Consider the following 27,940-nt stretch of genomic DNA (forward strand, 5'->3'; position numbering starts at 1 on the left):
GGGAGGAAAGGCAAAGGATCCCATGACGCCCTGCTCCACAATGACATCACTGGGTCTAAAAGAGGCGCAGGAGAGAGATGGGAGGCACCCCACTTATTAGATTTTCGTCGTAAGGTCCTGTTCACAAGTGAAGACGCGGCTGCGCCTCTGTGAGGGAAAGCTGGTGTGCGCCGGCGGAGTGGCTGAATCATGACATCCCGGTGAACTTCGGACGCACCAAGGACCAGAAAACTACTCCGGAGACGCACAGATTGAAGCAGCTCAGCGGAGATCGTTTATCTACTGAGGAAACGAGCTTTTTTTGAACTATCTGCTCGTGCGCAGAGCTGGAGAGCTTGAGGTTAACTTTATGTTTTCCCATGTTCGACTGACTGGAAACGTTTGAATCAGCGCAAGATATTTTACGCAGGGAGATATCAGTATCTTGTATTACTGTGTCACTGTAAATAGTGTGATATATTACTTTTCTCTTTCTATCAACCTTTTTTTCTCTCTCCAGAAAAGACTCGATACGCGCGCTTCCAAACGAAGACGCACGGATATAGTGTCCAGTTGCCAGATGAGATTGCCTGGGATTATTCTTTCGACAATTATCCACATATTAGATTTTTAAAAATCCAGATTAAATCCTTTTTTTTTTTTCCTTTTTCAAGACAAGTAATCAACGCCTGGAAGGACGGAACGGGCTGTGCATAAGAAGTTTGAGCTCTTCGGGCTGGCGCACAACAGTCACCGAGGCAGAAATTACCACAGTTTTGAAAGGAAATTCAGGTCGACTAAGCGGTGCGGTATTTTAATTGAAAATCACCGAACTGTGTCTTGACGCATCACTCGGGACTGTTTGTGCGCTTAAAATGGACTTGGATGAACTGCCGTGGAGGGTGCAAGGGAGCTAACATTTGGAAACGTCTGAGTGACACATCTAGAAGAATTGAGGTAAAAATCATAAAAGAATTATACTTTTATGGACGCATCTATTTTCTTTCCTTGTATTTTGGATATTTCAATATTGTATTATTTCACTGTAGAGCATGTGATCTCATGGTTTATCATCTAAAGTGAACTGTTCAGTTGATTGTTCAAGGAAATGTTATCAGAGACAAAAAAAAAAAAAAAAACATTATGCATTTGTGTATTTTTCTCTGTCTATAAAGACGTCTAGAAAGAGCCTCCCAGCATGGCGTCTGTTGTGGACAGTGGCTGCTCCATGGAGCTGAACGGCTGGAACAGCAGCGCGAGCAGCTCCGGAGCCTCCGTGCCCTGCAACCAGAGCGTCCTGAAGCTCGCCCCTTACTCCCCCGAAGCCACGGCAGCCTTTGCCACCGCCATAACCTTGATGGTTGTCTTCACCATCGTGGGTAACATCATGGTCATCATCGCGGTCCTGACCAGCCGGTCGCTCCGGGGTCCACAGAATCTGTTCCTGGTGTCACTGGCTGCTGCTGACATCTTAGTGGCCACGCTGATCATCCCCTTCTCCCTGGCCAATGAACTGCTTGGCTTCTGGTACTTCAAGTCTCTGTGGTGCGAGATCTACCTGGCGCTGGATGTGCTGTTTTGCACTTCTTCCATTGTGCACCTGTGCGCCATCTCACTGGACCGCTACCTGTCAATCTCCAGAGTTACTTACGGCCGTCAGCGGACTCCCAGACGCATCAAAGCGGCTATTGTTGTAGTGTGGCTCATCTCCGCCGTCATCTCCTTCCCTCCCCTGCTCTCCCTGAACAAAAGTGAGGCGAGCGACCAGGGGACCGAGAGGGGACCTCAGTGCGAGCTGAACGGGGAGAGCTGGTACATCCTTTACTCCACCATCGGCTCCTTCTTCGCCCCCTGCCTCATCATGATTCTGGTCTACATAAGAATTTACCAAATCGCAAAGCAGAGAACGCGGTGCCCGCCGGGAGAGCCCAGGAAAGAGGGGGTCGGCTGTGCAACGCCAAGTCAGCCCCCACGACACCTTCAGGCCAATGGGAAGAACGATGAAGAGAGCACGCCCCCTTCGTCCAACAAAACCTCAAATGCAAGACCCCCCACCCTCGCTATCACTCCATCTCCGTCCCCTGGAGAGTCCCAGACCACTGAAAACCCCAACGCCAATAATCTCCTGCAACCTCCATCCCCATCTAAAGCCACGTCCCCTGTCACAAGCGCCCACGATGCTCCTCACGGCCCCCCGACGCCCTCCTCCGTACCTGCCCCCAAGACTAAAGAGGAGGGCAAGAAGGGGAAGCGTCAGAGGGGGAAAAAGGCCGACAACAACAACGGGGACAGCTCGAGCACAGAGAGCGACATGGAGCACAGCCATGGAGGAGGCCGCGGCAGCACCAGCATGCCGGGGTCACCTGCCGGAGGGGGGATCCACTCCCCCGCCTCAGTCAAGCGCTACCGGGACATGATCGCCACTTCAAAGGGCGCCCGGCTAGTGCCGGGGAGGAAGTCGAAAACAGACAACAACCCTGGAGCGGCGAGGCGTAAAGCGATGGTCAACAGAGAGAAGCGCTTCACTTTCGTCCTGGCGGTGGTCATTGGCGTGTTCGTGGTGTGCTGGTTCCCCTTCTTCTTCTCCTACTCCCTGCAAGCAGTGTGCCCAGATACCTGCATCATCCCAGAGCCACTCTTTAAGTTTTTCTTCTGGATTGGTTACTGTAACTCTTCACTCAACCCAGTTATATACACCATTTTTAACAAAGACTTCAGAAAAGCTTTCAAAAAGATTCTCTGCAGAAACACCAAGGGTACCTTCTTTTAGCATTTAAAACTAGCAAAATGGACCCACAGTGAAACAACAATGCTATTTCTGAGGCATACAGAAACAATCTTTTCCATTTTTTTTTCAATCACTCAAAGGGCTGTTTAAAAAAGAAAATATGTTGAACTGTGGAAATTTCAGCATAAAATTTGAACTGAGACTCACTTTTACAGCCACAGTGTGCGAACAGGCAACTTGGACTGTGAAATTCCCACTTGCGGCTGAGAGGACCACATTTTTACAGGGAGCGTGGCGAAACCTGGACACGAGAAGGAGACTGAGAGCGACTTTTACTGAAATGCTTAGTACTTCAATACTGATGACGAGACTGCAACGTTTTACCTTCAAATTACACTGATTAATGGATAATGCTGGACAGCACAGTGGTACATAATCAGAAAAAGATACACAAAAAAACTGACTGAAGTATACGTACATATAAATATATACAATGTTGTGCTTTCACAAAGACACTAAAGGACTGATGGGGAAAGAAGGAGAAGTGGCCTTAGTTTCTGAGGAGCCTAGGGCCCTTTCTTTATCATTACAGAGCACAAGGAGCACACAAGGTTAGTGGTGATTTCTTACGTCTGCAGTCTTAATTTGTCCAGCTGCAGGGCAAACATGTGTTTCTTGGCTTTTATCTAACTGTGCAACAACAAGAGGAGGTTTTTGATGATCTCAAGTGTGATAGCACAAACAAGGGCACCCTTTCAGTCTTGTGGAGTTTCTTGTGCGGCAAGCCTCACGTCAGACTCGTTGCTTGCGGTTTGGTATGGGTCACAGTGGACACTCAGGCAGTTTGGGACAATGATCTGGGCTTTCAAATCTCCCGATGCACTGAATAACTGTGGTTTTGGATGATGTTTGACTTGTAAAAAAGAGTAAAATCCTGTGGACTACTGAGATCAGACATGTGAGCACCCATTCCTCCCCCTCATATTCTGAGTTTGCTTTTACTTTACCTGGATTATCAATAAAAGACAAGCCTGAGCATCCCTTCCAAAGAACTGCCTCAGTAACAGGACTCTTCAGCTGTAATTGAAACTGGTTTCAGTATATTCCATTTCCTTCTAGACATTATTCACAGTATGTATTGGGAGGTGAATCTGCTGAAGACTGAAAAAAAAAAAGAACAACCTTACTTTGTGATGAGCGTCCGCATATACCAGGTAGACATTTACACTGACTGTAATGGACAGATGAACAATGCAATTACAGATGTGTGATGTTGCCCCTAATTACACCCACATGGGTTATGCTGAGAAGCGTTTCGCTGAGTCACTCTTCACCGCCGCCTCTGGCACATCATCATCGCCTGCAGTGGACCTTTACATGGCACATTTGGGTTGTTGCTGGGAGGCAAGAGAGGATAAATGGTGCATTTATATTTTTTCTCACCAAGACACCGAGACTCTGTCTGTTTCCTCAACAACAACGAAAAAAAAAAAAAGAACTGTGAACAGCACACAGGCTTATTGACTCAATGGGACAAGGGCTGTCAGCAGCAACGCATCAATTTACTAATTGTCTACTTCTGCTGACCTGTGTGATTGTGTCTGTATGTATATGTGTGTTGACTGAGCGTGTGCGTGCGCGTGTGTGTGTGCGTGAGCGTGTGTGTGTGTGTGTGTGGGTGTGTCAGTGCCTCATCTGGCTGCTATGTACTACAGATCTACTGTAATATTGATTAGACCAGAGACCAGATTTTCTGATGCAGGCATCACATTGCTGTCTGTCATGTCTGAAAGTTTCATTTGGTGGAAGAAAAAAAAAAAAGAAACAAACAGTTGTATGTACACTGAGAACATCTTACTGAACTGAAAGTCTGTGTTTATATTTGGTATTGAGAATAAACATTTTAGCGATAACCCTGAAGGGACCAAAGAGCCTTAAAGGACACCAGTCTGACTCAGTGATACCTGGCTCTGCGTCGCTTTAATTAAGTATTAGTTTCTATTTGGTGTATGTGATGGGAGACAGAGATTATTTATTTCAAACTATATTTGTGTTTCCTGTCTGTTGCTTATTTATTGTTGCATTACTGTGCTTAAATTCTGGAGATGAAGACGGATGAAGTGGTTAAGAACGAGAACACTGTACAGATTTTTAATATCTCTAATAAGAGCAAACTAGAGTCCTGCCATCAAGTTTTTTGCTTTGTGAGACTGAGTTGTTATTCAAGCTATGGGGACGCATTTGTGATCAAGTGAAAGAACATGGACTTTTATGTACACAACGCAGAAACTGCTACATAGCATTCGTCATCATGGCTTCATCTAGGTGTAGTGTGAGCACATTTTCAATCGGAGCTACAAGCACATCCATGGCTTTAGAGTTTAGGAGGCTGCAACATGGGGAAGATCTCTTCAACACCAGTGCCGCTTTTGTCCTACTTTTCCTGAAAAAAATAACCAAACATGAAAATGTCGCTGGCACCTACAGCGAGTTTCAGTTGGCTGATTTGCGGGCAACAATCCATACCACTCCGAGCTGCTGGGAGAGTTATACAAATGATTAAACGAGCTCCACATAGAAAACTGTTCTCGGTCCTCATTTGAATTACTGTAGTTATTTAATATCTAGGAAGACATCACAGGCAACACAGTTACAACCAGTGCTATCACAGAGGTCATGGATTTGTGGCCATTTCCTACAAACACACATTGCGATGCTTTTCAGACTTGCCAATCATGGCTTTGTGTGCTGAGAATACTACTTTGTTTGTTTGTATTTTTTTTTAAAGTAAGAATTAAGGCTTAAAGGTGACAGACGCAGTAATCTGCCTTTTGATGACTATCCTCTGTCCCGAAACCGCCTGTATTGTCTTTTCCCCAACTGTGTTTGGACCGAACTGCCTGGTCTGCGCTTTGCAATCTTCCATCTCCCATCTGTCATCATCCCCCTCCAGTTTGGAAATAAAGCTACTTGAAAAAGCATGAGTCATCTACCCCCCGGTTCGTTTATTTCATATATTTTCAAATGATACAACATCACGAGGAAAGAAATGAAAAGAGAAGCTCATTTCCAAGGAGGAGAATTAGCAATGTGTTTTAAGAGAGTGATGTTTTTCATCAAGCATACATGTTGAACTGAAGCACAATATAAAGTCATTTTCAGCGCTATGAAACAGCTTTGAATGGCAACTCAAGTTTCGGAAATAGTCCATAACATCGCGAGGCCGATGGCGGCTCAAGATCTCATGTGAAAATCTCCCGTCACAGTGGGAGATGGAAGTAGGCTCCAGCAGAAACAGCTTAATGTTGCATTCTGCCAACAAACATGGAGACAGTCCCTCAGGTATTAGTGCATTTGCCAAATATCACATATGCACACACACACACACACACACAGACAAACACACACACACACACACACATAAATCGAATGTGTCCTCCTGCACCAGCTGTCACATACTGTATTCCAGTCATGAAACATTCTCAGTCTACATACAGATGCAGCCACTCCCCCAACACACACACACACGCACGCACGCACGCACGCACGCACGCACGCACGCACGCACGCACGCACGCACGCACACTGTGACAGCTTGTTATATTTGAGGTCATCAGGCCCATGGTGAATAGTAATTGATTTATGCTGATGGGCAGTTTGGAGAATTTTCAGCACAGAATTGAGCCTCTCTGTCCTGGTTTTTTTTTTTCCATGTACACACAAACACACACACACACACACACACACACACACACACACACACACACACACACGTTCCCACTCAAAGAAAATGTACAACCCAAGTGGTTCTCCGCCTTTACAACCCTACAGTTTCATCTCCATATTCATAGCTGTGTTGAGATTTTAGTCGCACAAGGGGTTGAACAGACAACTTATCAGAGCCAAGCGCGGGGAGCGGTGAGCTGTGTGTTTACAGTGCTGTATATTCATGCAGACACAGCATACCTTAGCGTCTTATTCTTTGGCATAAGGTGGAATATAAAGCAGTTTTGGTTAAGGTCAGTGGAGAGAGCTCAACATAACATATAACAAACACATCAGAGTCCCATTCACGCACGATAGCACGCTCCTGTGCACGGACAGGTGCAAAAATCCAGAGACATTCATGCATATTTGGAAACACAGATGCACATTAACTTCAGTTTACAAATTTATGATGGATGTCACATTCCTGGGTATGAATATGTATGTGCTCGGAGGGCGTTCCAGCACTGAGCGCTTTCCTTTTTCAATCTCCTCCACGTTATAATGCCAGATAAATTTCTTCACTCTGTAATTTGGCTGTTGAAAACACCCAAGAGGCAGGATGAAAAATGAGCGACAGTACATAGACTAGCTCTCTCATACCGAAGGTGGAGGCATTAAAATGCACTTTGGCTTTGTGAAGTCTGTGATAAAAACGTCATTTTTAAGGGGCAGAGGCAATTATGATTACAATCGTTTCACAAGTCTGTGACTGTTTAACTGAGTGGTGTGTGTGCGCGCGTGTGTGTGCACACTGGCCTTCTTTTTGACCAGCATATTGTTTTATTCCCATATTTTCCACAAAGACTAACTTAAAAGCAAATAATTTGGAGATGGGTTAGACCTGTCATTGTTTCGCCGTTACCCTAGCAACAGAAAAAAATTATTCAAGCAATTAACACAACCCAGGCAAGAACACATTATATTGTTGATTAATGCAGTGCAACTTGGGAAATTACACAGAAATCATGAAAATCTCATCCCTAATTTGACAGCACAGGTGCAACAGTCACGCCGCAAACCGAATGTGTTGCTGTTCAGCGTTACACTGAAAATGTTGCCGAGGGCAGGAGAATGCGACGGACAGAGCTGTCATCGTCTGTCACAGTCTGTAAAGTCAACAGTCACCTTTGAGTCTCAGAGGAGACCCGTGAGTTTCTTGACTATCCATCAGTGGCGTGCAGATGTCAGCTAGCGGTAAACCTTTCTGCTCGTTAGAACATCCCCGCTGTCATAATATTACAGAATTTGGAAATGATGAGCCTAATGTCGACAATACAGTCAATACCTCTTCATTTTTTGCCTTTCCAGATCTCTCCACAGACCTGCGCTTCGAGTCCTAGATGAGCTTGATGCTCCCTCTGTGATGAGTTTGCATATGTTTGGTCCTGAATAAGTGTTTGTGGTGCTGTAGATGGTTGTGTCAACAAACCAGAACATCACTGGGTTTCTGTTCATCTCAATCGAGGACGGCTAAAACACAGCCTGTTGGACGATCATCCTCAAAGCCCAAACCAGCAGGCAACACACATATGAGCAACAGAGGCCCAGACAACTCCTGAATCCCTGAATGTTAACAACAACCCTGCCACTTTTCAGTCCATATTTAGATGATCTCTCAGCACATTTAAGTCCTTTTTAATTTATCTGTACTCATTTTAGACTCCTAAACTAGCATTATTCACACTTTATGTACCTTTATGCTTGCTGTGTAACTTTTTCATTACTGCTGCACTGACTCAAAGTTGAAACAAAAGAACCGTGCCATTGCATTACCAGGAACCAACAGTCAATGAGAAATAAATACTCAATATTTTAATTTTTGGAGAAAATAAGGCTAAGTACCTTTGTTGCTATAGATTATTTTGGGTAAATATTTTCTTTGAGTCACGTTCTGTACTTGTTGATTTGTGTTTAGCACTGTTTAATCGAAAAAATGAAGGGTTTTTTTTTTTTAATGACTGGGACTTTTAGTGTGGAGTTTGCATGTTTCTTCCCATCCCCTCCCAAAGACCAAACACGTGCATTTTAGGTGAATTTGTGTCTCTGAAATGCAAACAAGTGTGTCTGTGTGTGTGTAATTGTTTTTCTCTGAGTGTTTTCCTTGTGGAGCCTGCCTTCATTCACAGTCAGCTGGGATCATCTTTAGCCCTCTGCAGCCCTTGGCAGGATAAAGTGGTTTTGGGGATGGATTCCTTTCACATATAAGTAACAACAATGCAGCTTCTGCAGTCTTTGGTTGTTTTAGCTCCGTGATTACCAGGAAACTTTCTACCCTTTCATTACTTGTTGTGAAACATGTTTGTTGACTTGGGGGAAGATTTGCCTTTGAGTCCTGCAGTAACTGATATTGCATAGGGGCCCTGCAGCAACGGCCAGATATAATTAGGAAACGCATAACCCCCAGTGCAACATGTACAGTACAGAAATGTAAAGTACTGTGATTTTCACAGAAATGAGCTGTAAGTGCTTTTCAACAGAGCTAGAAAGAAAATGTTAACAAGTACACTCTCATATACCTTTTGTTTTTAAAGTAACAAATTACAAATATTAACTTTTTAGTTGCTCTGTTGTAAGTAAAATACGGTTTCATCAAAGAGGAACTAAATACACCATCCCCACCTTTTAAGAATTGGGGTCTTTTATCAATTGCAACGGGCAAAAGACATTTAATATTGCAACTTAGCAGAAAGTACTTGACCTGCTGAGATGTACTGAGAGATTTATGTGACATAAAGCCTGATAGCCTTCCAGAAAGAAATGGATTTCTAAATTACGACTTATTTATGGTACTGGTGTGGTTTGCTTTGTCTTATTTGAGAGAGATTTGGTGTTTGGATGTACATAAACAGACTTGTGTCTTCTTGATTGTATGTTTCTCGGAATAAAATCAGTTTCAATACTAATTAACTACAAAATGATGTGTCAAAATTAAGTCTGTGCAGTTTCGCAGTGGGTGACACTTTTGTGAAAAATATATTTGCCTCATCGCTGAATTAGAAATGAGACTCATTTGCGCTTTCCCTGTGGACACAATTACGCTCATGTTTTTCATGGATATAAACCCTCGCAGATTATTGTGCCTCCTGGTGTCGGTAAAGAAAAGAGTTAAGAGGCAAAGCTGTCACGTTATTATCACGGGCGGCATCGTGCGCGGCTGAAATAACTTTGTTAGAGCTGTTTGTTCCAAGAATCGAAGCCTCGTCAGAACTCTGACAGGAATTCAAATAAGAAGTGAATCATCTGATTGAAAAGTACGCTCTTGGACTGGGAAGTGACCATAAATTCTGCAGCTGAGTTCAACGCCCGATAAAAGAGACGGCTCCGGCTGTTGTTTTCGACTTCCGGGAGGCGGCTGCCGAACTCGGAGCAGGACAAAGCCGGCCGGGCCTTTATTTAGCCGGGCTGTTGTGGAAAAGCCGCAGTTCGCACAAGTTCAATTTGACATAGAAACTCTAAATAAGCGTGCGGGTGCACGTGCGCGCTCGCACGTGCACAAGAGAAACATTCTGATGCCTAAAATAGAGAAACAGATGACTAGCACTCAAGAGAACAAACAGATAGACACTTATGAATGTCAACACACACATACTGAATGTGGCCAAACTTGCTGTCACGTGGACGCACATGCACACACACACACACACATACACACAAAGAGAACGAGAGAGTGAGAGAAGCAGACATCTCAAAAAAGAACAACCTGAAAAGTTATCAGACATGTCCAAACTTAGATATTTTCTGATACAAGGCACTGAACTGTGTAATTTATTCATTGATCACCAGCAATCCTCTGTGTGCGTGTGTGTGCGTGTGTGTGTGTGTGTGTGTGTGTGTGTGTGTGCGTGTGTTATATTAACAAGAGAAGAGTCAGAATGATGAGAATACTCTGGATGTTTGTTGACAAAAATACATTAGGGTTCATGCTGTGCGTGTGTGTATGTTTGTGTGTGTGGGCGCGCGCGAGTGTGTGTGTCATGTTTGGCAGAGAAAGTGGGACAGGATGTGAAAGTGTATTGTTCTTTCTGAACTGTAGCCTACAGTACTGCAGCAGTTTTAGAATTATCTGTCGCACACTGTGGACAGTTTCCATTACAAACCGATGATCCCATTAAAAGCCTAATAGAACCCTGCGCTCTTCTGGGGTCTCTACATCTTTGGCGCTGTATGGTATTTTATTTCTTTGTGTTTTTTTTGCTGACTTGTTGTCTCGTGTCCGGGACTCCATCCAGGTGCACAGTGTTCTATTTTGGTTCAAGAAAATGCTGAGTGTTTATACTTAAACTTGGAGTTTTAAATTCACTTTATCCATTCAAAAGAAAAAAAGAAACAATGACTCAGCAGCTTTTATAAGTTGCACAACACAACTGCTCCTGCTGATTTACAAAGTGTCAGTCCAAAAGTCCCATCGTTGGATTTTTTCAGGCCACTGCAGGAGCTGGAAGGCCTAAATCGTCCTAAAGGTAAGCGTCAAGATGCCGATATTGATAGTGGCAATGTATTCAAGTGGATTAGGAAGTCCACATGAAGACAGAGTGCGGCGGAGTTCTTCCTCTAAATGCCATGGATTTTCTTCACGAAGGATGCCAGTCACTTTTGAAACATCAATCCATTTCTTCAACCATCTCTTTTCACTCTTACAACCTAAGAAAAAAAAAAGTCCTCTTGAAAGTGGTGAATATTGACGAAACATGCCAGAAATTCTAAGCATGGCTCTTTTTACTTGAGAGTATGACGGATTGTGAAGTAGCTTAAAAGTCTATTCTTCTGACATTTGTAAATTTGTATGCTATTCATTGTGTATGTGTGTGTGCGTGTGTGTGTGTGTTGTTTGTTCTCTCAGTACATTTGTGAATTTTCCAATACATATTCTCGTTTCCCTCCACAGTCCAAAAAATAGGCTAATTGAGGCAAATCGATGATCATTAGATCATTAGATGTGAATGTGACTGTGTGGTTTTCTCTCTCTCTCTCTCTCTCTCTCTCTCTCTCGCTCTACCCTGATTTCTCCCTCTGTAAAAACATGATGGACTCCAGCCTTCTGTGACCCTGCATTACAAGAAGAGGGCGGACCACATGCTGCCCAATCTGGCCTCCAGGACAATAAGGAAAGATAGAACTGATTTCTGCTCCTGTTGCTCTCCTTGTTCTCATAAGTGTGAGTCATAATGCAACACTGACACCTGCAACTGAACGGCAATTTGCAACATTGCTCAGAGTTGAGAGATCAGAGATATAAATTTCTTTAACTTATTTTCAGAGGAACATCATGAGCATCAAGGCCATAAAAATTGTATGCTGAAGGCTGGAAGCAACAGGCTAAGATTAGACACCACTGTGGCAGCAAACTGCGAAATTTCAGTTTTATTTCTTGAGAACGCTCGTTTGAAATGCATTTAATGTTTCAAGAGTGAACATTCGAGGAAGCACGGAAATTTCTTCAGACCAAGACTTGCTGGAGTTGCAGACTTTTTCACTGATCAGACCCACTTTTTTAGACATCTTAGAACTTCAGTTCCATACCTGTAAGTGCAGAAAAGGCAGCATGAAAACTGTTTATTAAACTATCAGGTTACTTTCTAGTTTGTTTCTCAATTCCAGAAACTGAAAGGCGGATTAGTTATTAGACCAAATTAAACTAGATCTGTTTCCAAACCTGCTGCTCGACCAGCTGTGAGAATATCCTGATATTGAATCAAGTGAATCTTTTCTCACACGACGCAAGAAAATTCACCAAAATGCCAGAACTGGCATCAGTCAGTTAAAAAAAAAATGCTAAATTATGAATTATGTATTCAAAAGAGAAAAACTGGTCTGTTCAAACATGACCTGACTCAGCAGAATCACACCTCACTCTTCCACATTAATAAAAAACATATTCACCAATGACATTGAAAACAATACTGTGAGCGGATTACTCATCATTAACATCGGTGACCATCTGCCAGTATTTTCAGTGTAAGACAGCAATTTAAAAGAAAATCACTCAACTGAAAGACCAACTTACAGCCGACTGATGACAGACGAAGCCATGAATGTACTTTAAGATGACTAATTAGAGCAAAACTGAAAAGCAGTTTCTTCGATTTTTTTTTGCAAATAAATGCTAATATAAAACATCTACTGATAAGAAAACAGTGAAAGGTGTCATTGAGAGGGTTTTTAAAACCACTCACCTTCATCTGTAACTTGTTATGCCAAGCTGGTACATTTGCAAACCGAATTGAAAAAGCTGAAGTTGTGCCACTGTGTAAAACTTGGGATAAACACCACTTTGCAAACGGCAGGCTTGTTTCTTCACTCTGAAAATTCTCAAGAATTCCAGATGAAATAGTCAGTAGCAGATTAGACAAATTCATTGATAAAGATTAATTGCTCTACGGCAGTCAGTATGGGTTCAGATCAAACGGTGCAACATCAATGGCATTAATGGAATAAATTAGACAAATCAGTCAGACTTTAGATCACAAACTGCATACAATTAGAATATTCATTGATCTGAAAAAGCTTTACACTATAAACCATGACATCTTGATCAACAAACTAGAATGGTGTGGGATCAAGGGAATAGTTTTGCAAAGGGTGATAAGTTATTTAAGTAACAGGAGGAAGTAAGATAACAGTATAAAATGGAAATCTCAGGGTAAACATGCAAATCAGTCATTGAATGTTTCAGTAACCAATTTAGGAAAAACATTTCTGGACCACAATCCTACGCCACGTTTTTTACTGTTCATTAATGTTTCCATGTTTAAATGATCATGCAGAGATTTGGGGTAATACTTAAAAAAATGCAGTAAAACCACGGTCTATTCCGCAAAAACAGGCTATAAGAATAATTCACTACATCAGTTACAGAAAACTCACAAACCCATAAATCCCAGAGTCGAAGACTTTCAAATTCACTGATCTGGTTCATGTTCAAACAGTACAAATCATTTGAAGACACCATAAATAACCGACTCCCAGCTAACATCCACAACAGCTATTTCAAAGAGATTGGGACTATAAATCAAGGGGGGGCCTAAATTTTAGACACTTTTGCCCACACATCTTTTGAAACTGTCATTATTTCCATTTGTGGAGTGAAACTGCGGTGGGGCGGCGAAGGCAGTAGGATTTGATATGCTTCCTCCTCTTCTAGCGTGTTAAACTCACATTCATCATTGATGTCTTTGGTTTTGCTTACAATGAAACCTTCATTCATTCATCAACTGTTGCTTTTACTTTCATCTCTTCATTCTCTCTGTTTACACACCTGAACTAGAATGTTGATATCATCGCTTCTGTCCAGTGAACTTTCTGCCCGTGTTTTCCCAATCAGTCGGTCGGTCGGTCGGTTTCTTTTCCCTGCTCTACAAATAGAGCTGGAAAATAGAAGTCGTCCTTTCTTGCGCAACATCTGACATGCAGCCATCCTCCCCATCATTCCTTCATCCTTCCGCTCCATCGGGGAGGTCAGCCACCATTCAACCATCCACCACTGCGCTCGCCCACCAGCATCCTGACTCCAGGGGTCCCGTCTGCTTTCTTACCCTCATCTGGGTCATGGCTCTGTGGAATGTGCTTCAATTTGCTTCAAAAACATATCCATTCCTTTTTTTTTTTTTTTTTTTTTTGTACACAATACTTTCTCAATGAACTGATAATGCAGACAGAAAAATAAACTATTTTCCTGTAGTTTTTCTTTTTGTGAGAAAAGTTTTCTTGTGTTTGCAATCATAGATCATACATTTGGGTCTTTTGCACAAAGAAATGTGACTGCAACACCAATGAAATGAGGCCACTGACCTTAGTTTCCTGGCACCATCTGACAGTTTCTCCCCTCTGTGCTTTGAAGCTCTAACAGTGCCTGATTTCAGTAGTTGGCCTCTCATCATCAGTGTGGATGAAGAGCTCCATGTGACTAACAAGAGAGCAGCATCTAGCATTCCAAAAAGAAAGAGGCATTTATTCCTTATCACAGACTCAACATTCAATCCTTGTCACGGCTTCTGTATCAAGAATCTCCCTTTTCTTTTTCTTTTTTTTTTTTTTTTTTTTTTGGTTTTTGAGCTTCTATCTTAATTTCACGACATGTTATTTAAAAAAAAAAAAAAAAAAAAAAAAAAAAAACAACTTTAAAAGTCAAGAATGAGGCCAGCAGAAAAGGATAACACAAACTGTTGGCGCAGCATAGGTCATGCTCTGCTGCCGTTTTGATGTGAATCAAAGGTTCCTCTGCTCATTTAGCTCTCCACCGCTGCTTACATTTATCTATTTTCCTGCATGTATTTCCATGTCCACGACACTGGATCCACACTTTCAGTCGTTTTGCCATGCATTTAGAATGTGTAGGTGTAGTGTATCGATGTCATCTCCATCTGTAGGCACATTTTACACTTCTTTAACGCATTAATATCGCTGATATCCATCACTCCTCAACATTTAAGCAGAAATGTGTGAATCCAACTCTGAAGAGAAGAAGTTCTCTCTTGATAGCTATGCCAACAGATTTGAGACAAGTCATCTGAGACGTTTAAGATAAATATTTCCTGCGAGTCTCGCTGTGCCAAGTAGATAACACTCTGTAAAGCATATCCAGAAAAAAAAAGTGTAACGCTCATTCCAGGAGGGTGAATTCGACATACAGTGTTCCCATGCAAGTGTTTGAGTAATGTAATGGTAAATGTCAGATGTCCAAATCATTTACATGGGACATTGATGTGACTTTTCCTGCATCACACACTGCAAATACATCAAATCCCCACAAGTAAACCGAGGGCCTTATAGATTATGCAGGACTATATATGTTATTTATAGCCCTCATGCATTCAGATGGATTATGGTCACTGTTACTTGTCTCGGATGTTTGGCCTTCGCAGTGCAGAATGAGCTGCTCTCCCAAAGTCTTAATTCATAGCTTAAAGCCAGCCTCAGCCCAGTCAAACATTTTAAAACGAGTAATAATTTTTACACTTTATGAATTTTTTAATCAGTGATGAGGCATAGGTGTCATTTTACTAACCGATCACGGCAAGCATATTAACTTTTTATGAAAAAAAAAATATTGCATGCAAATTATTAATAAAGTTAGTCTTTTTAAGCTCTTTGAACAGACCCAAAGACATTCTGTAAGAGTTGTGAAAGCATGAAACTGCTACCCGGGTGTGATGTGATTAAAGAGGCAGCTCATCAATAGTACACTACCAGAAAGTCTTTCCAGTGGCTGAGAATCACTGTTTCTTTCATGTTTGAAGGACATGGCTGGCAACATCTCCAGCCACTCACAGTTATCTGATTATGCTATTTTTAGGCTGAGGAATCCTGAAACATATTAATAAAGAGTGCTACTGGAACTACATAACTCAATTATGTTAATGAATTTAACACTTTATGAAACACTCGCTGAAATAACTGTGATTGTGCTGCTGAATAATACTTCAAAATCTCAAATAGCATATTTTTCACCATTGTATTATATAAAACTTATGTAAATGGCATACATAACGGGATTTTGGTTGAAAGTTACACAGTTGTTTGGCCACATCCCACTGAGTTCTGCCGTGCAGCCATACCATGAGTTAATTGCGGAGAACTGACCTCAAATCTGACTTACTGAATGCAGTAGGTGTGTGTTTTTATTTTGCAACGGCTTTGTTATTCACATCGGGTTTTTTGAAATACAGCGACGCTCTTTCAGATGTTCAAATTAAAACCATCAGCAGGTGTGCACTTACTGAAAGTAAAAAACACTTTTCAAAAGTGAAGGGTCAAAACACAACAGCGTTGTGTTATTGTGAGGAGTATAAAGCGGAAACGTCATGCCTTGTCATCAGTGAGTTATATATTTTTGTGAACGCCATCAACTTATTATTGTTATATGTAAGCAAAACAGAGAAATGTGGAAGTTTTAAAATGTGTTTGCTTTCCTAATAAAAGATTGACTGGAAAGGTGGCAACACAGAAGAATGACATGCAAGCACAGCCAAGGGGTCACATTGTTCACCTCTTCATCGTTCTTCTATTAAAGCTATTATTTACAATTTAGGGAGGCGGAGACTCCGGTTATGTGGAACTTACTGACTTTGTCGACCTTCGCTGGTTCTCGAAGAGTCTGTTGAGAGTCGAGGTCGGGGGGGAAGATCAGGATATCATGGAGATAAACAAAAAGCCTGGGTCAGCCCCCCCCCCCCCCCCCCCCCCCCCCCCCCCCCCCCCCCACCCCCAGCCACCCCCCCTTTTGGGAATCAGTGTTTAAAACAACAGCATCTGGATTCCAATGCAGTAATGTATCTGAAAACAATTCTTTTTATAATTTTACACTTCCATGCCTGTTGGCGAACAAAGAGCCAGGCTGTATATTGAAGAATCTGAGAGCTGCAGAACATCGGGCCAAATATGCAACTTGGCACTTAGTTCAGAACCGGCACTGTTTGTGTGCGTGTGTGTGATTATGCTTTTATCCTCTTGAAGACAATTTCACACTCTTATTCCAGTGTGGGGGGGTTGCGGAGGAACCAGGGTGCAGCTGCGAACGATTGTCGAAGGCAGAGCTCCTCCTGTGGTTATCACTGCATGCCACATGACTAAAGCAGCTAACTGTGTGATCGGACACAAAAGGAGAGCTGCAAGACACCGGGGTAGTTTGATTGGCATTGGTGGTACTGATGGACAGCAGCTGCATTCCCCAAATGGCTTATCCAGCATCACGGCCACTGAATGTTGGAACGAAGCTATAATGAATCCCGACATGAGGCTAATGCAAAATTGGCACCTAACTGTGTTTAATTTAAGGCAGTGGTAACTGTGGGCCTCTGTTGCTCTCACTGTGTACCTGTAACTTTGCATGCGCGCAAGCACACACACATGTGAGTGCATGTGTGACATTATGAGTGTTCGGCACTTTTTCATCACTAAAGTAGCAACGTACAAGTTCTCTCGGCAGCAGCAGAGCGCCAGACCTCTGAGCGCAGTGATGCATACTGAGTCTGAAATCAGCTGAGCTTTGGTGAATACAAAGCACACAATTGAAACACCCTCTGAGGCGTCACATGGCCGGAGGCAACTCTGGGTCTGATATCTTGCTATATCAAGGTACATTTGTGCACACATGTGAGCCTTTTAATGATGGTGTTGACACGTTAGTAGAAAAGTGCATTTTGGCTGAAGCGTCACGCTGACATGATGTGGAGAGGCTCCTCATGTACCTGGCAGGCTGGATCGTCCATACATGTCTGCCTTACATAAACAATTCATATGTGGGCGGAGTCCAGACCCTGCAGACACTCTTTCTGCACTTAACGGTTTATTGGTATCATACTGTAAGTACAAACGGAAAGAGTCCTATTATAGAGATTGAGAGTATATGGTGAATCAGAGGCAGCGTCTTTCATGTGGAAGCAGATGAGTCACAACAATTGGCTTTAAACAAAGGTTTGAAATGTTACACCCACAGTAAGTATTTTGTTGAGAGACATAATTAGACAGAAGCATATGGGATTTATTTTATTTCTGCGTGGAGATCCTGTTGTATATTTCATACGGCTTGAGCAGTTCTGAGTGATGGGACGGTGTGGTGCAGCTTTTTAATTTTCCTCTGGCAATCTCACCTCCACTCCCTCCATCAGTTAATGACAGGAAGATGAAGCGAACGGAGAAGGGGAGGACAAGGAATTCACTTTCACACATTCCTGCAGGTCTTGTTAAAATAATGTGAAATTGATCTTGCCGCACACCTGACAGTTCATGCGAAATGTGTGGCCTTTTCAAAGTTGATGACCAACTATGAATAATAATTTCAAGCATTATTCGGTATTTTTGTCTTATAGAACAGAGTCATTTGCTCAATTTAGTTTTCAGTCACCATTTCGACTGACGGACACACACACACACAGTTTACTTGTGCTCAAGTGAGCTTACTGCCTCTTTTTTTAAGATTTGTTTTCATTTTCCTGCCCACATGCTTTGCACATAAGCCTTGCTCTGAACACCAGCCACTGGCTCTTTTTTAACCAGCTTTTCCCAGCAGGTGTACAGGAGTGAATTATGACCTTGAATTGAAGTTTTCTGAGATGCATTTATAAATGAATTCCAGCATTTGCTTCCCTTTCAAATACTATATCAGGAGATCTTTTCTGTCTCCGTCTTCTGTTAGAATGTAATCTTCTCCCAATCCCCTGTTTCCTGTCACCTCCTTCCTCACACCAATCACCTGCATGACCTCCCTCCTCTCACGCTGTTCTCTCCTCCTCTTGCCTGGCAGCTCAGTCCACAGTGTCCATTTCACTACAGAGTTATCATCTCTCCAACAAACATGGCAAAGCCATCCCAACCTCACCTCTCTCACTTTCACATTAAACTGTCCGACATGAGCTGTCCCTTTTCTGTCTCTTTATTTACAAGTAGATGATAGTTGATAATTTCTTATGTTGTCCCCGAGAGGCCATAAAATCATTTAATGCTAATTTAATTGAGACGTTAAACAGCCTAGGACTACAATATGATTTATTTTGCTCTGTTGCACACATTCTCTAAATACTTATGGCATTATGATATAATATATTATGATATAATAGTTGAGTTTAATGTTTTTCTGGAAGTAGATTATGATGTGTGTGACCCCACTGAGGCTTTTTACCTCCAGCCTGGTGAGGAAACGCAGATGCTTCTGCCAAAGGACACTTTAAGACCAGCTTCTTTATTTCGATTCTTTAATTAAGTTAATGCCACCGTCGATGTTTATGTCGCAGAGGAAAACAGGAACGAGTCTGGACCTTTGGGGATCACTCCTGGTGATTTTACTGATTAGCATTTCTCCACTTAGAGGGGTGGAATTTATTTGTGGAATTACCTCAGATGAATATGTAATCCATCAATGCCTGGTCAGAACTTGTGTACGTGCTTACCATAGAGAGAACCTTGTCTAAAAAATAAGTATCTTTGCAAAAGATGGAGTAAAAAGAGAGATCAAATGCACAGAGTGCTTGATGTTTTGTGCGCAGTCAGGTCTTCGCAGCTCTTCATTTCCACATCTGTTAAATCCAGCTCACTTACACACAGCACAGCAGACCTGTGCAGAATCTTGATGCTCCCCACTCAGCCAGCTACAATCTATCGAATGTCATTTTTGCAGGTAAGCTTTCAGGACTTGATTTTGAATTGTTTTTGCTGCAAAAAAAAAAAAAAAAACCTTCCACATTTCTGTACTTGGGTGGAATGTGTGAGAGAATGTCTTATCTGACTCACCGTGTTCACCTCTTTAGCCTCTCCTTTAGACAAGGGGGAGTTTATCTGCCTTAACTTCATGACCTTCCCTCTGTGAAGCAACCATATCGGTAAGAGGTTGTTTATCACTGGAGTCCTGCCAGGCAGATGACCGAACTGCACAACAAGCTCACTTAAGTAATTTGGTCAACAAGTTTCTACAGAGTATACTACTCCATCTATCTATCTATCTATCTATCTATCTATCTGTCTATCTATCTATCTATCTATCTATCTATCTATCTATCTATCTATCTGATATCATAAGTGTTTCATGTGTTCCCTCCACTGAATCAATAGTAAAACCTAAGTTGCCCATTCTGTCTCTGTCATTGAGGTGCTTCCCACAGCGGCCGTTAGATGGCGGTAGAACACCTTTCACATGCTTTATTCTACCAATCAACGCAAACGAAGAAGAAGAAGAAGAAGAACACCTCGCGGATACTTCGACGCGTTGAGCTTTTCGGCAGAAATACGGCGAGTTTCCAGAGAAATACGCCCTCTAATGTAAGTTTGGTTTGTTTTCTACGCTGGTGTCTTTTTGTGGACTGTGGAAATCACTTTCCGGGGGGTTGTTACAGGCTTGGCGGAGACGGATAGGTCAGCACGTGTGAAGTGAATTAATGTGTGAGAGAACGTCGTGCTGAATACATCAGGCGGTGGTCCGTGGCTGCAGGCCTTGCAGCGTAACTCATTATCCTGCACCGTGTTTCTGCTTTTAAGTCACGTCTCCAGTAATGACAATAATCTACTGAACCATGAAGTGATTGTTGCCGACTGTATTTCTGCTATTGTAGAAGTTCCGCTCGTTTTGACGTGATTTTCTTTACCCCATGCGTGACTATTGTAAAAACACTCGTTTTTAATAAGTTAGCTGTTGTTGCCGTCCAGCCAGTGATATTAAAAGTGCTGTCATATTGATTGAAAGCTCTCACACAATGTCTCCACTCGTTTTGCAGTCCTTCAGAGCTCAATGCTCAAGAGCTCATGGGCAGCGCCCTGTTTGAAGGTGAGAAGGCGGCACATACAGCTGAATTTGGGCGAGTGGGCTTTACCAATACATCTGTCAATTCACTGACTGCTTAATTCCACTGCGTGCGCTTTGCTCCGCTGCGTCTCTATTCCGCCCGGCCGGAGAAGCAGAGCAGCGCATGCGCTATTTCACATCGACCTCCAGAAGCTGAGCAGTCTGGGCCACACTGGCATCTTTCTCTGTACATCCTGTAGAAAGGATGATGGGGTCATATAAAATTTTATGATTCTCCACTTCCAAAATCAGCGTCTCTTCATCCTGGTTGTTGTGCTTCAACACGCTGAATTTCGTGCGACAGGATGTTGACATTCGGGCCTTTCAGAATAAAATGCATACACGGTCCTGAATAGGCTATGTATTTTGTAGAAAACACGAAATTTATGGACAATAGCCTGCAAATGGGCCGTATATGCAGCTGTGTAAACATTCAGAAACGTTTGACTATAGCTTGATTACAGGCAAAACAGAAGTTTGTCAAATAAAATTTGATAGTGTGCTTTAATTTTTGTTTGCCCGCTTTTTAAAGTGTATATTTTAATCAGTATGGTACGTCTATTCGTGATATATCCGACAATTAATGTGACGGAAAAAAAAAAGTCTTTTAACAGTTTAAAGTTTTTAATAAAGACAAAATGATTTTATTTTGTATAAAACCGGAGGTTGTTGGAGTTCTCTTTCCTTTTTGGTGCATCTGAACTGTGGAAATTTATGCGTACGGAGACCTGACGGACCGGACCGGAGAGAAAAATAGACCTCGGCTCTATTTTGGACTGACGGAGCGGAGCGGGGCGGAGCGGAGCGGACCGGACCGGAGCAGAACGGAGGCTATGAAATCAGCTACAGTCATTAAAATAGCAACGTATTTGCTGCGGCGGTCGGACCGGAGCTGAGCTGAGCGCAGACGGAGCGGACCGGAGGATGTGGAATTTAGGGGTGACACACCTGGTTACAATCAGCACATTACTGGGTTGTATTTTATTTTACAAGCTTTATGATTGGATCGTTAGAACCAGGTGTGTTGAAACAGGGAGAAATCTAAAACATGCAGGACAGAGGCCCTCCAGGAATACCACTGGTTAAAAGGAGTTTCAATAAATTATTGAGAAGAATGAATTTCATTTCTAACATTTTCACACAATTTGAAAAAATATGAGTGCAAATTTAACTTTCAATATTTTTATCTTTAACAAACAAACAAAAAACAATTTCTCCTGATGCAAAATATCCAACCTCTGTATTTTTACAAATGAGTTAAATCCTCCCTTACACCATGGCTTAGATGCTGAATGCATTACTGTTCTCTCAGCCTCGGCTTGTATGTTGCAGCTGAACAAAATATATTAAAATTCTTTACTACTTGCAAGAATACATTCTTAAAGTAATCTATCTGTAACCCTAACATTTTCACCAGACTATTTAATATATGCTTATACTTTGATTGGCAGGGTTGTTTCTGACTGTGTCAGCTTGCTCATGTCTACTCACTCACTGAAACTCTGGCCACATACAGTACATCCCTCCTCTGGCTGGTCAGTTGTGCTCTGTATCGTAAATCTGCAGGACTTTGATGAATGTTTAATGTCTTTTGTAAATTAGCTGGTGTGGGACTGTGTTTTGGCCCTGCAAACACAGATCAGATTCAGTGTGGCCGTAAACTCAAGCTTTTTTTATTCTTCCACTTCAGATCCTGTCTGCTTTTCAGTATTTACAGTTGCAGGTTCTGCAGGAGAAACTGATCTTGCACATCTTTATGCGTGTTGCTGACAGTGCTAGTCGACGTTTGAACTATAAGTCTTTGTTCCTCACCATCCAGTGAGAAAACCAAAGTCCTTTGCTGTCCAGGCAGCGTTTGTGTATATGTAGTGGAAATGGTGAGTGTGAGAAATGCCTTTAGGATAAGCAGGCAGTTTGACTAAAAGAGCGAATATTCAGATCGCAAAATTAATATCCAAATCCAGCCCTACTTAGAATAAGCAAAAAATTTTTTTTTTTTTGTTGCCTCTGTGCACCGGCTGTTGGCATACGATCAAGAGTCAGTTTTTCCCTCATGGCACTTACTCATGTCTAACTGATTTCTTCCGTTATATGTTTGCTGCATGGTATTCTTAGAGATCTTTCAACTAAATTGCTTTCTGGACCTGCTGTGACAATTAAGTCTACGCTGCGCACAGTGGAGGTTTGAAGGCTCCTGTGGGATTGTAGTTTGAGTCTACTGACATGTTGGTTTGTAATGGACCACCGTCAGTATGCCTGTTGTATTCCTGTCTTATCTGGGATCAGTTGTTGAGTTTTTGTGTTCTTGATTCAGACTCAGCAACATGTGGCAAATCCATTGTAAATCCATGACGGATAGGTCTCAAATGTTCTTGTAAACATGGACTGATTTATGACTGATTCCCAAAGTGACTCAAAATGCACAATCCGAAAGATATCAGTTCCAGAATGTGGATAAGAAATTAAATATCCCATATTGAATTAGATTTCAGCATATCTGGCAAAGGAGTTTACTTTTTTTAAAATTCTGTTCTTAACTGGGATCATTTCCTGAGAATGTCAGTGTTTTGTCCTCTCACTCACATTTGGAGCCTTTCAGTATCATACATGATTGCTCATTATGCATCAGTTTTAGCTCAGAAAATGTAATCTATAAAATGCAGCGTTTTGGGCCTTTTGGAGATCAAGTAAATCGCTTGAAGTGTTTGCACCTGTTGGTTTTCACATTGGTGCTTCAATCAGATAACATTTTCGTGGAGCTTTTACAACCTGGCTGCAGTTACGTAGTTCCTCTGCAGGTTGTGTCAAGATTAAGATGTTTGTATTAAACCTGTGATTTTCTGTCTATGATTTAACATTAACAGTTTCTAAGTAGAACTCGTCTGATATGAAAGCCCGGCTATCATAAGATTGGAATTTCCGAGTTTAAGAATTAGTATAAAACTGGAATGTAATTGCACAGGTAAACATTTTCTGAAAGGGAAAGAACTCGGGGTCCATGTGTTCACAGCACATGGACCCAAAGCAATAGCTGGCTTCAAACAAACAGGAACAAACTTCACTGGATTACGGAGCTGTTATGTATACAGATGCCTTTGTTCAGTGCCTCCATGTGTTGGATACTGCCTACTGTCCTCCTCTGAGGTTGATCACTGACACACCGCCGATGAACACTGAGTTTTATTCACTTGACTGGATTGGCAATTCAGTAATTGGTACACTTAACTACAAGAGAATCCTTGGGCTTTCCCATGTTTGTGACCTGGTTGTGAATAAACATGCTAGTCCTCTTTCTTTTCATTCTGGTGATTATTTGATACTTTCTGTTCCATACCTCTCAATTGGTTAAATGTTTTATATGATAATGTGTGTTATACAAGATATACTTGTTTTTTTTCTTGTAAGTTGATGTTATTCTGACTTATGTTTTTGCATTTAAAATGTGTGATTTTTGAAACTATTTTGTGTAGTTTTTCCACTGCCTATTTTGATCAGGTCTCCTTTGAATAAGAGGTTTTTCAAATCTCAGTCTTACAGGTAAAATGGAGGTTTTAGATAAATGTAGTAGCAGGCATGTTTTTTTTTCAATCCTGAGAGCGACATATGTCCTCTGCTCCTTCACCTGTGATTTGAAATGATAAAACAGAAGCAGCATTCCCCTCTTCAACCGTCTTATACACTGAACAAAAATTTATATGCAACCCTTTTGTTTTTGCTCCTATTTCTCACGAGCTAAACTCAAAGATCTAAGATGTTTTCTATGTAAACGAGAGTCCTATTTCTCTCAAGCATTGTTCTCGAAGGAGTAGATGAGTCAAAATTTTCAAGCATCATAAGTGCACCTCATTTATCCAAACCTCGCCTTAACCTGGAAAGTCGCATTGAGACTTTAAAAAACACAAGTGTTTGGTTTATATTTTCTTTTAGTGTATTGCCAGCTGTTCAAACTCTGCTTGATATTTTAGTCTTCCTAACATGTACTGTCTGTTCTCAAAATGTTTTTCCAGCACTGCTTCTCTCGTCATGAAAGCTGCATGTTTCACAAATAACTAATAGAAAATGCTTCCGTTTATACCATGATCAAAAGGACATGTTGATGTTTCAATTCAATAACCTGCCTACAGTGCTTCATGACAATATAATAGAAGAAATAAAATACTCCATGCTGTTTTTGTTTGTATAAAAGGCTTATATTGGGAGAGGAGACCTGCACTTTCAGGCATTGCCATCAAATTTCAGCAGATAATTAAAGGAGTGTTCATGTTAAGAAACATAGAAGTTATTTATTCACTACTATGGTTGAATTTATGTGGAAATTCAAAACGCATATGTCCGATTCGATGAACGTGTCAAATTTCTAAAATCAACTCTGACGTCACTTTCTGTCGCCATTTAAAATATTGATTGATTTGAAATATAAAAGATTTTTTGATGGGATTTCTTCAAATCAGAATTTTTTTCAGATAACGTGATTGGAGGGAAATACTCTGAGGAGTCGGGTGAAGTTCAGCTGAATGGATTTCCATTTCAGTATACATTAGAATTTATGCTGTTTGACGTTTTTACAGTCTCTGGTTTATATGTGAATGTGTAGCACTGCGTAAATGTTCCAGTTTGACCTCTACAGGATCCCCACGGTGTTAACCAGGTTATCACTGTGTAACATGATGGCGTTGATCCAGTTGTTATGAGCGGAGTCTTCTTCTCACATAGCATTTAGGTAATTATTGCATTTGCTTCAGGTATTGAAGGTAAGCGGTTGTACATGGGAGTGAGTCCGTCTGGCTCCTTTATGTTAGAAATATAACGATATAGAATTTTACAATCCTTCTGTCATATAAATCTAGAGATATACATTTACTTCCTGCGTGCAGGAATACTAGGGTTATAAATCTTCGAGATAACCTTTCTCTCTGATGGACTGTGCCACTGCTTTAAGGGAACTGTTTTTCAAAAACCACTAACGCATGACAGAGTTAAGGATAGACATACTTTACAAGCATTCTGAGCACTATCAGGCTCGCCCAATCATTAGCTCCAGAAACGATATAGTTACAGGAAGGGTTCCTAACCTCGCATGCCATATCTGCAGTCATATTTTAATGCTGGTATGTGGGGAGTTAACACATATGAAAGCTTTGGTTTTGATAGTAAAGCTGTTACAAAGGATTAGGATGTTGGTGGCAGGAAACATCTCACCTAACCTTTGATGTCTTCTTTGTCTTTTCTCTGTTTTTACCATCAATTTCTAACAGTAAATCATTCCCTTAGCAGCGCAGTGTAGAAATGGCCGTTTTTTTTCACAAACGGGTGTTAACTGTAAGGGCTGTTGTTCAGATTTCCCTTCTTTTTTTTTTTTTTTCCCTCTCAGCGAGGTGCAGCAGTGCGCTGAACTGACGTACCTGTGCAGTGATGAGAAGTATTGCAAATGTTTTTTGTTACTTTGGCAGTAAACATAATCGCCTATTGAACTATTGTACGACGGGGTTTGAAGAGTTTCAGGTTGGACTTGCAGAATGGTCTTGCAGCAGCATTCGGTGTGAGCCTTACACAGATGGGAACTGGAAGGATTGATTCTACTTCACCGTCTGCATCAGGTGCACAGGTCATGGGTTACCATGTGATTCGTACTCTGGGGAAGAAAACATCACTCAAAATACCACCTGCTGTTTTCTGAAAAGGCTTTTTATTAGATGATACCACTTGGTCACAGACGTCCTGTTGTCTTTTGAAACTAGGCTGGTGCTCAGAACACAAAATGAGTGTGACATTGGCCCTGATTTAATTAATGGAATGGAAAAAAAAAGCCCCTCAATGGCATATTGATATGTTACAGTTAGCAGCTTTGTGTTCCATTCAGCAAGATTTTCACGAGTCTCCCCTGACTGGCAAGCTGTGAAAGTGTAGTTCAGGACACGCTGCTGAACTTTGTTTACATAAAATTGACTTAATTGCAGAGCGTAGTGTTGATAATTGATGAACTGACAGGAGCGCGCGCAGATGTCAGATGTTCAGAGGGAGTGGAGCTGAATGGATCTGACATTTTACTCAAACTGAGACCATAATACACATAATCAAGAAGAAAATTGGTATGAAATAACCCGGAGAGCTGGTTTGGTTTTATTTACAGTTCAGTTCAAGTGAACATGTAACCTGGACACGTGTTGTCAGTCACTGATGAACTCAGTTGGCTTAAGCCTACGGCGGCATCCACAGACGGAGAAGCCTGATGAGGTTAGCTGGTGTTTCAAGCGAACGTCTGGGTGTCGTCTGATGGTTTTCATCAAAAGTCTCTTATAAAATAAATCCCCATATTTTTATGGTGGGTGACCTCCCTTGCTGCAGGATTCAACAATTGGTCCCCCACAGTAGAGGTTAAGAATCAACCCAGGGACGCATTTTAAGTCTCTACATGTAACGAGCTTCCCTTTCAGGATTTCAGAAGATGTACCTATGTTGCACTTCATCGTTGCCAGAATGTCTCTCTAAACACCTCATGATGTGCCGGGTTGATGCTGGGGAGGAAAAAGGGAGCAACTGGTGAAAAGTGAGAAAAATTGAAAGCGCCGCTCAACCCTATTATATGTTTTTAAGCTCCCACCGGATCAGAGGTATCATGTCATTTCACCCTCTGATGGAGAGGAGAGGAAGCCTGTGTGTGTGTCATGTTGGATGAGGAGCTAATCCACATTTCAAGTGCCCCCGTGCACCACACGGGGTTGTGTTAGCGACAGTTGGCAGTAAAATGGATTGAGTTTATTAAAGGAGACATTAACGTCCATCTGTGCTGGTTTTTTGCTGAAAGAGTGACACATGGTGACTAAATCAACGTGTATACAGTAGGTGTACATTATGGCTGATGGAGTTTGTTCGCTGCAGTCAGGAGAGCTCTGAGTCAGTTTTTTTTTTCTTCTCCCTTCCCCACACATCTCTTCCTCTCATTTGTTTTTGCTTGCTGCATTGATGTCTTCCCTATTTCCACTGATTTGACTTGTTTGGTTGTGAATACTTCATCACCCTGGAGATTCCATGCGTTAGTTTCTTGAAGGCTGTGTCCCCATCGTTTTACTTTCCTTTCATTTCATCATTGAGGAGGTGATGATTTTTTTTTTTCTTTCTTATTTTGCTGGGGGAAGCAGTGGTGGGTGCCACACGTAATTTTCTGCAACAACAGTAGGAGCTTGTGTGTGTGTGTG

General features: G+C 41.8%; 1 protein-coding gene and 1 long non-coding RNA gene across 2 annotated transcripts; one reads left to right on the forward strand and one right to left on the reverse strand.

Annotated features, from left to right (window-relative positions):
- The first annotated feature begins 826 nt into the window (after nucleotides 1-826).
- Nucleotides 827-27,940, forward strand: adra2b (adrenoceptor alpha 2B). The gene is made up of 4 exons (XM_030104766.1): nucleotides 827-936; nucleotides 1,155-3,482; nucleotides 9,546-9,551; nucleotides 27,925-27,940. The coding sequence occupies exon 2, from the start codon at nucleotides 1,178-1,180 to the stop codon at nucleotides 2,747-2,749; it is 1,572 nt and encodes a 523-aa protein (XP_029960626.1). The 5' UTR covers nucleotides 827-936; nucleotides 1,155-1,177; the 3' UTR covers nucleotides 2,750-3,482; nucleotides 9,546-9,551; nucleotides 27,925-27,940.
- On the reverse strand, nucleotides 3,404-16,898 carry LOC115398119 (uncharacterized). Its single transcript, XR_003932554.1, has 3 exons — nucleotides 16,885-16,898; nucleotides 9,028-9,037; nucleotides 3,404-3,479 (listed from the first exon to the last, which is right to left on the reverse strand). It is a non-coding gene; the product is annotated as an uncharacterized LOC115398119 (long non-coding RNA).

Source organism: Salarias fasciatus, chromosome 12 (assembly GCF_902148845.1).
Source record: "Salarias fasciatus chromosome 12, fSalaFa1.1, whole genome shotgun sequence".
Classification (NCBI taxonomy): domain Eukaryota; kingdom Metazoa; phylum Chordata; class Actinopteri; order Blenniiformes; family Blenniidae; genus Salarias; species Salarias fasciatus.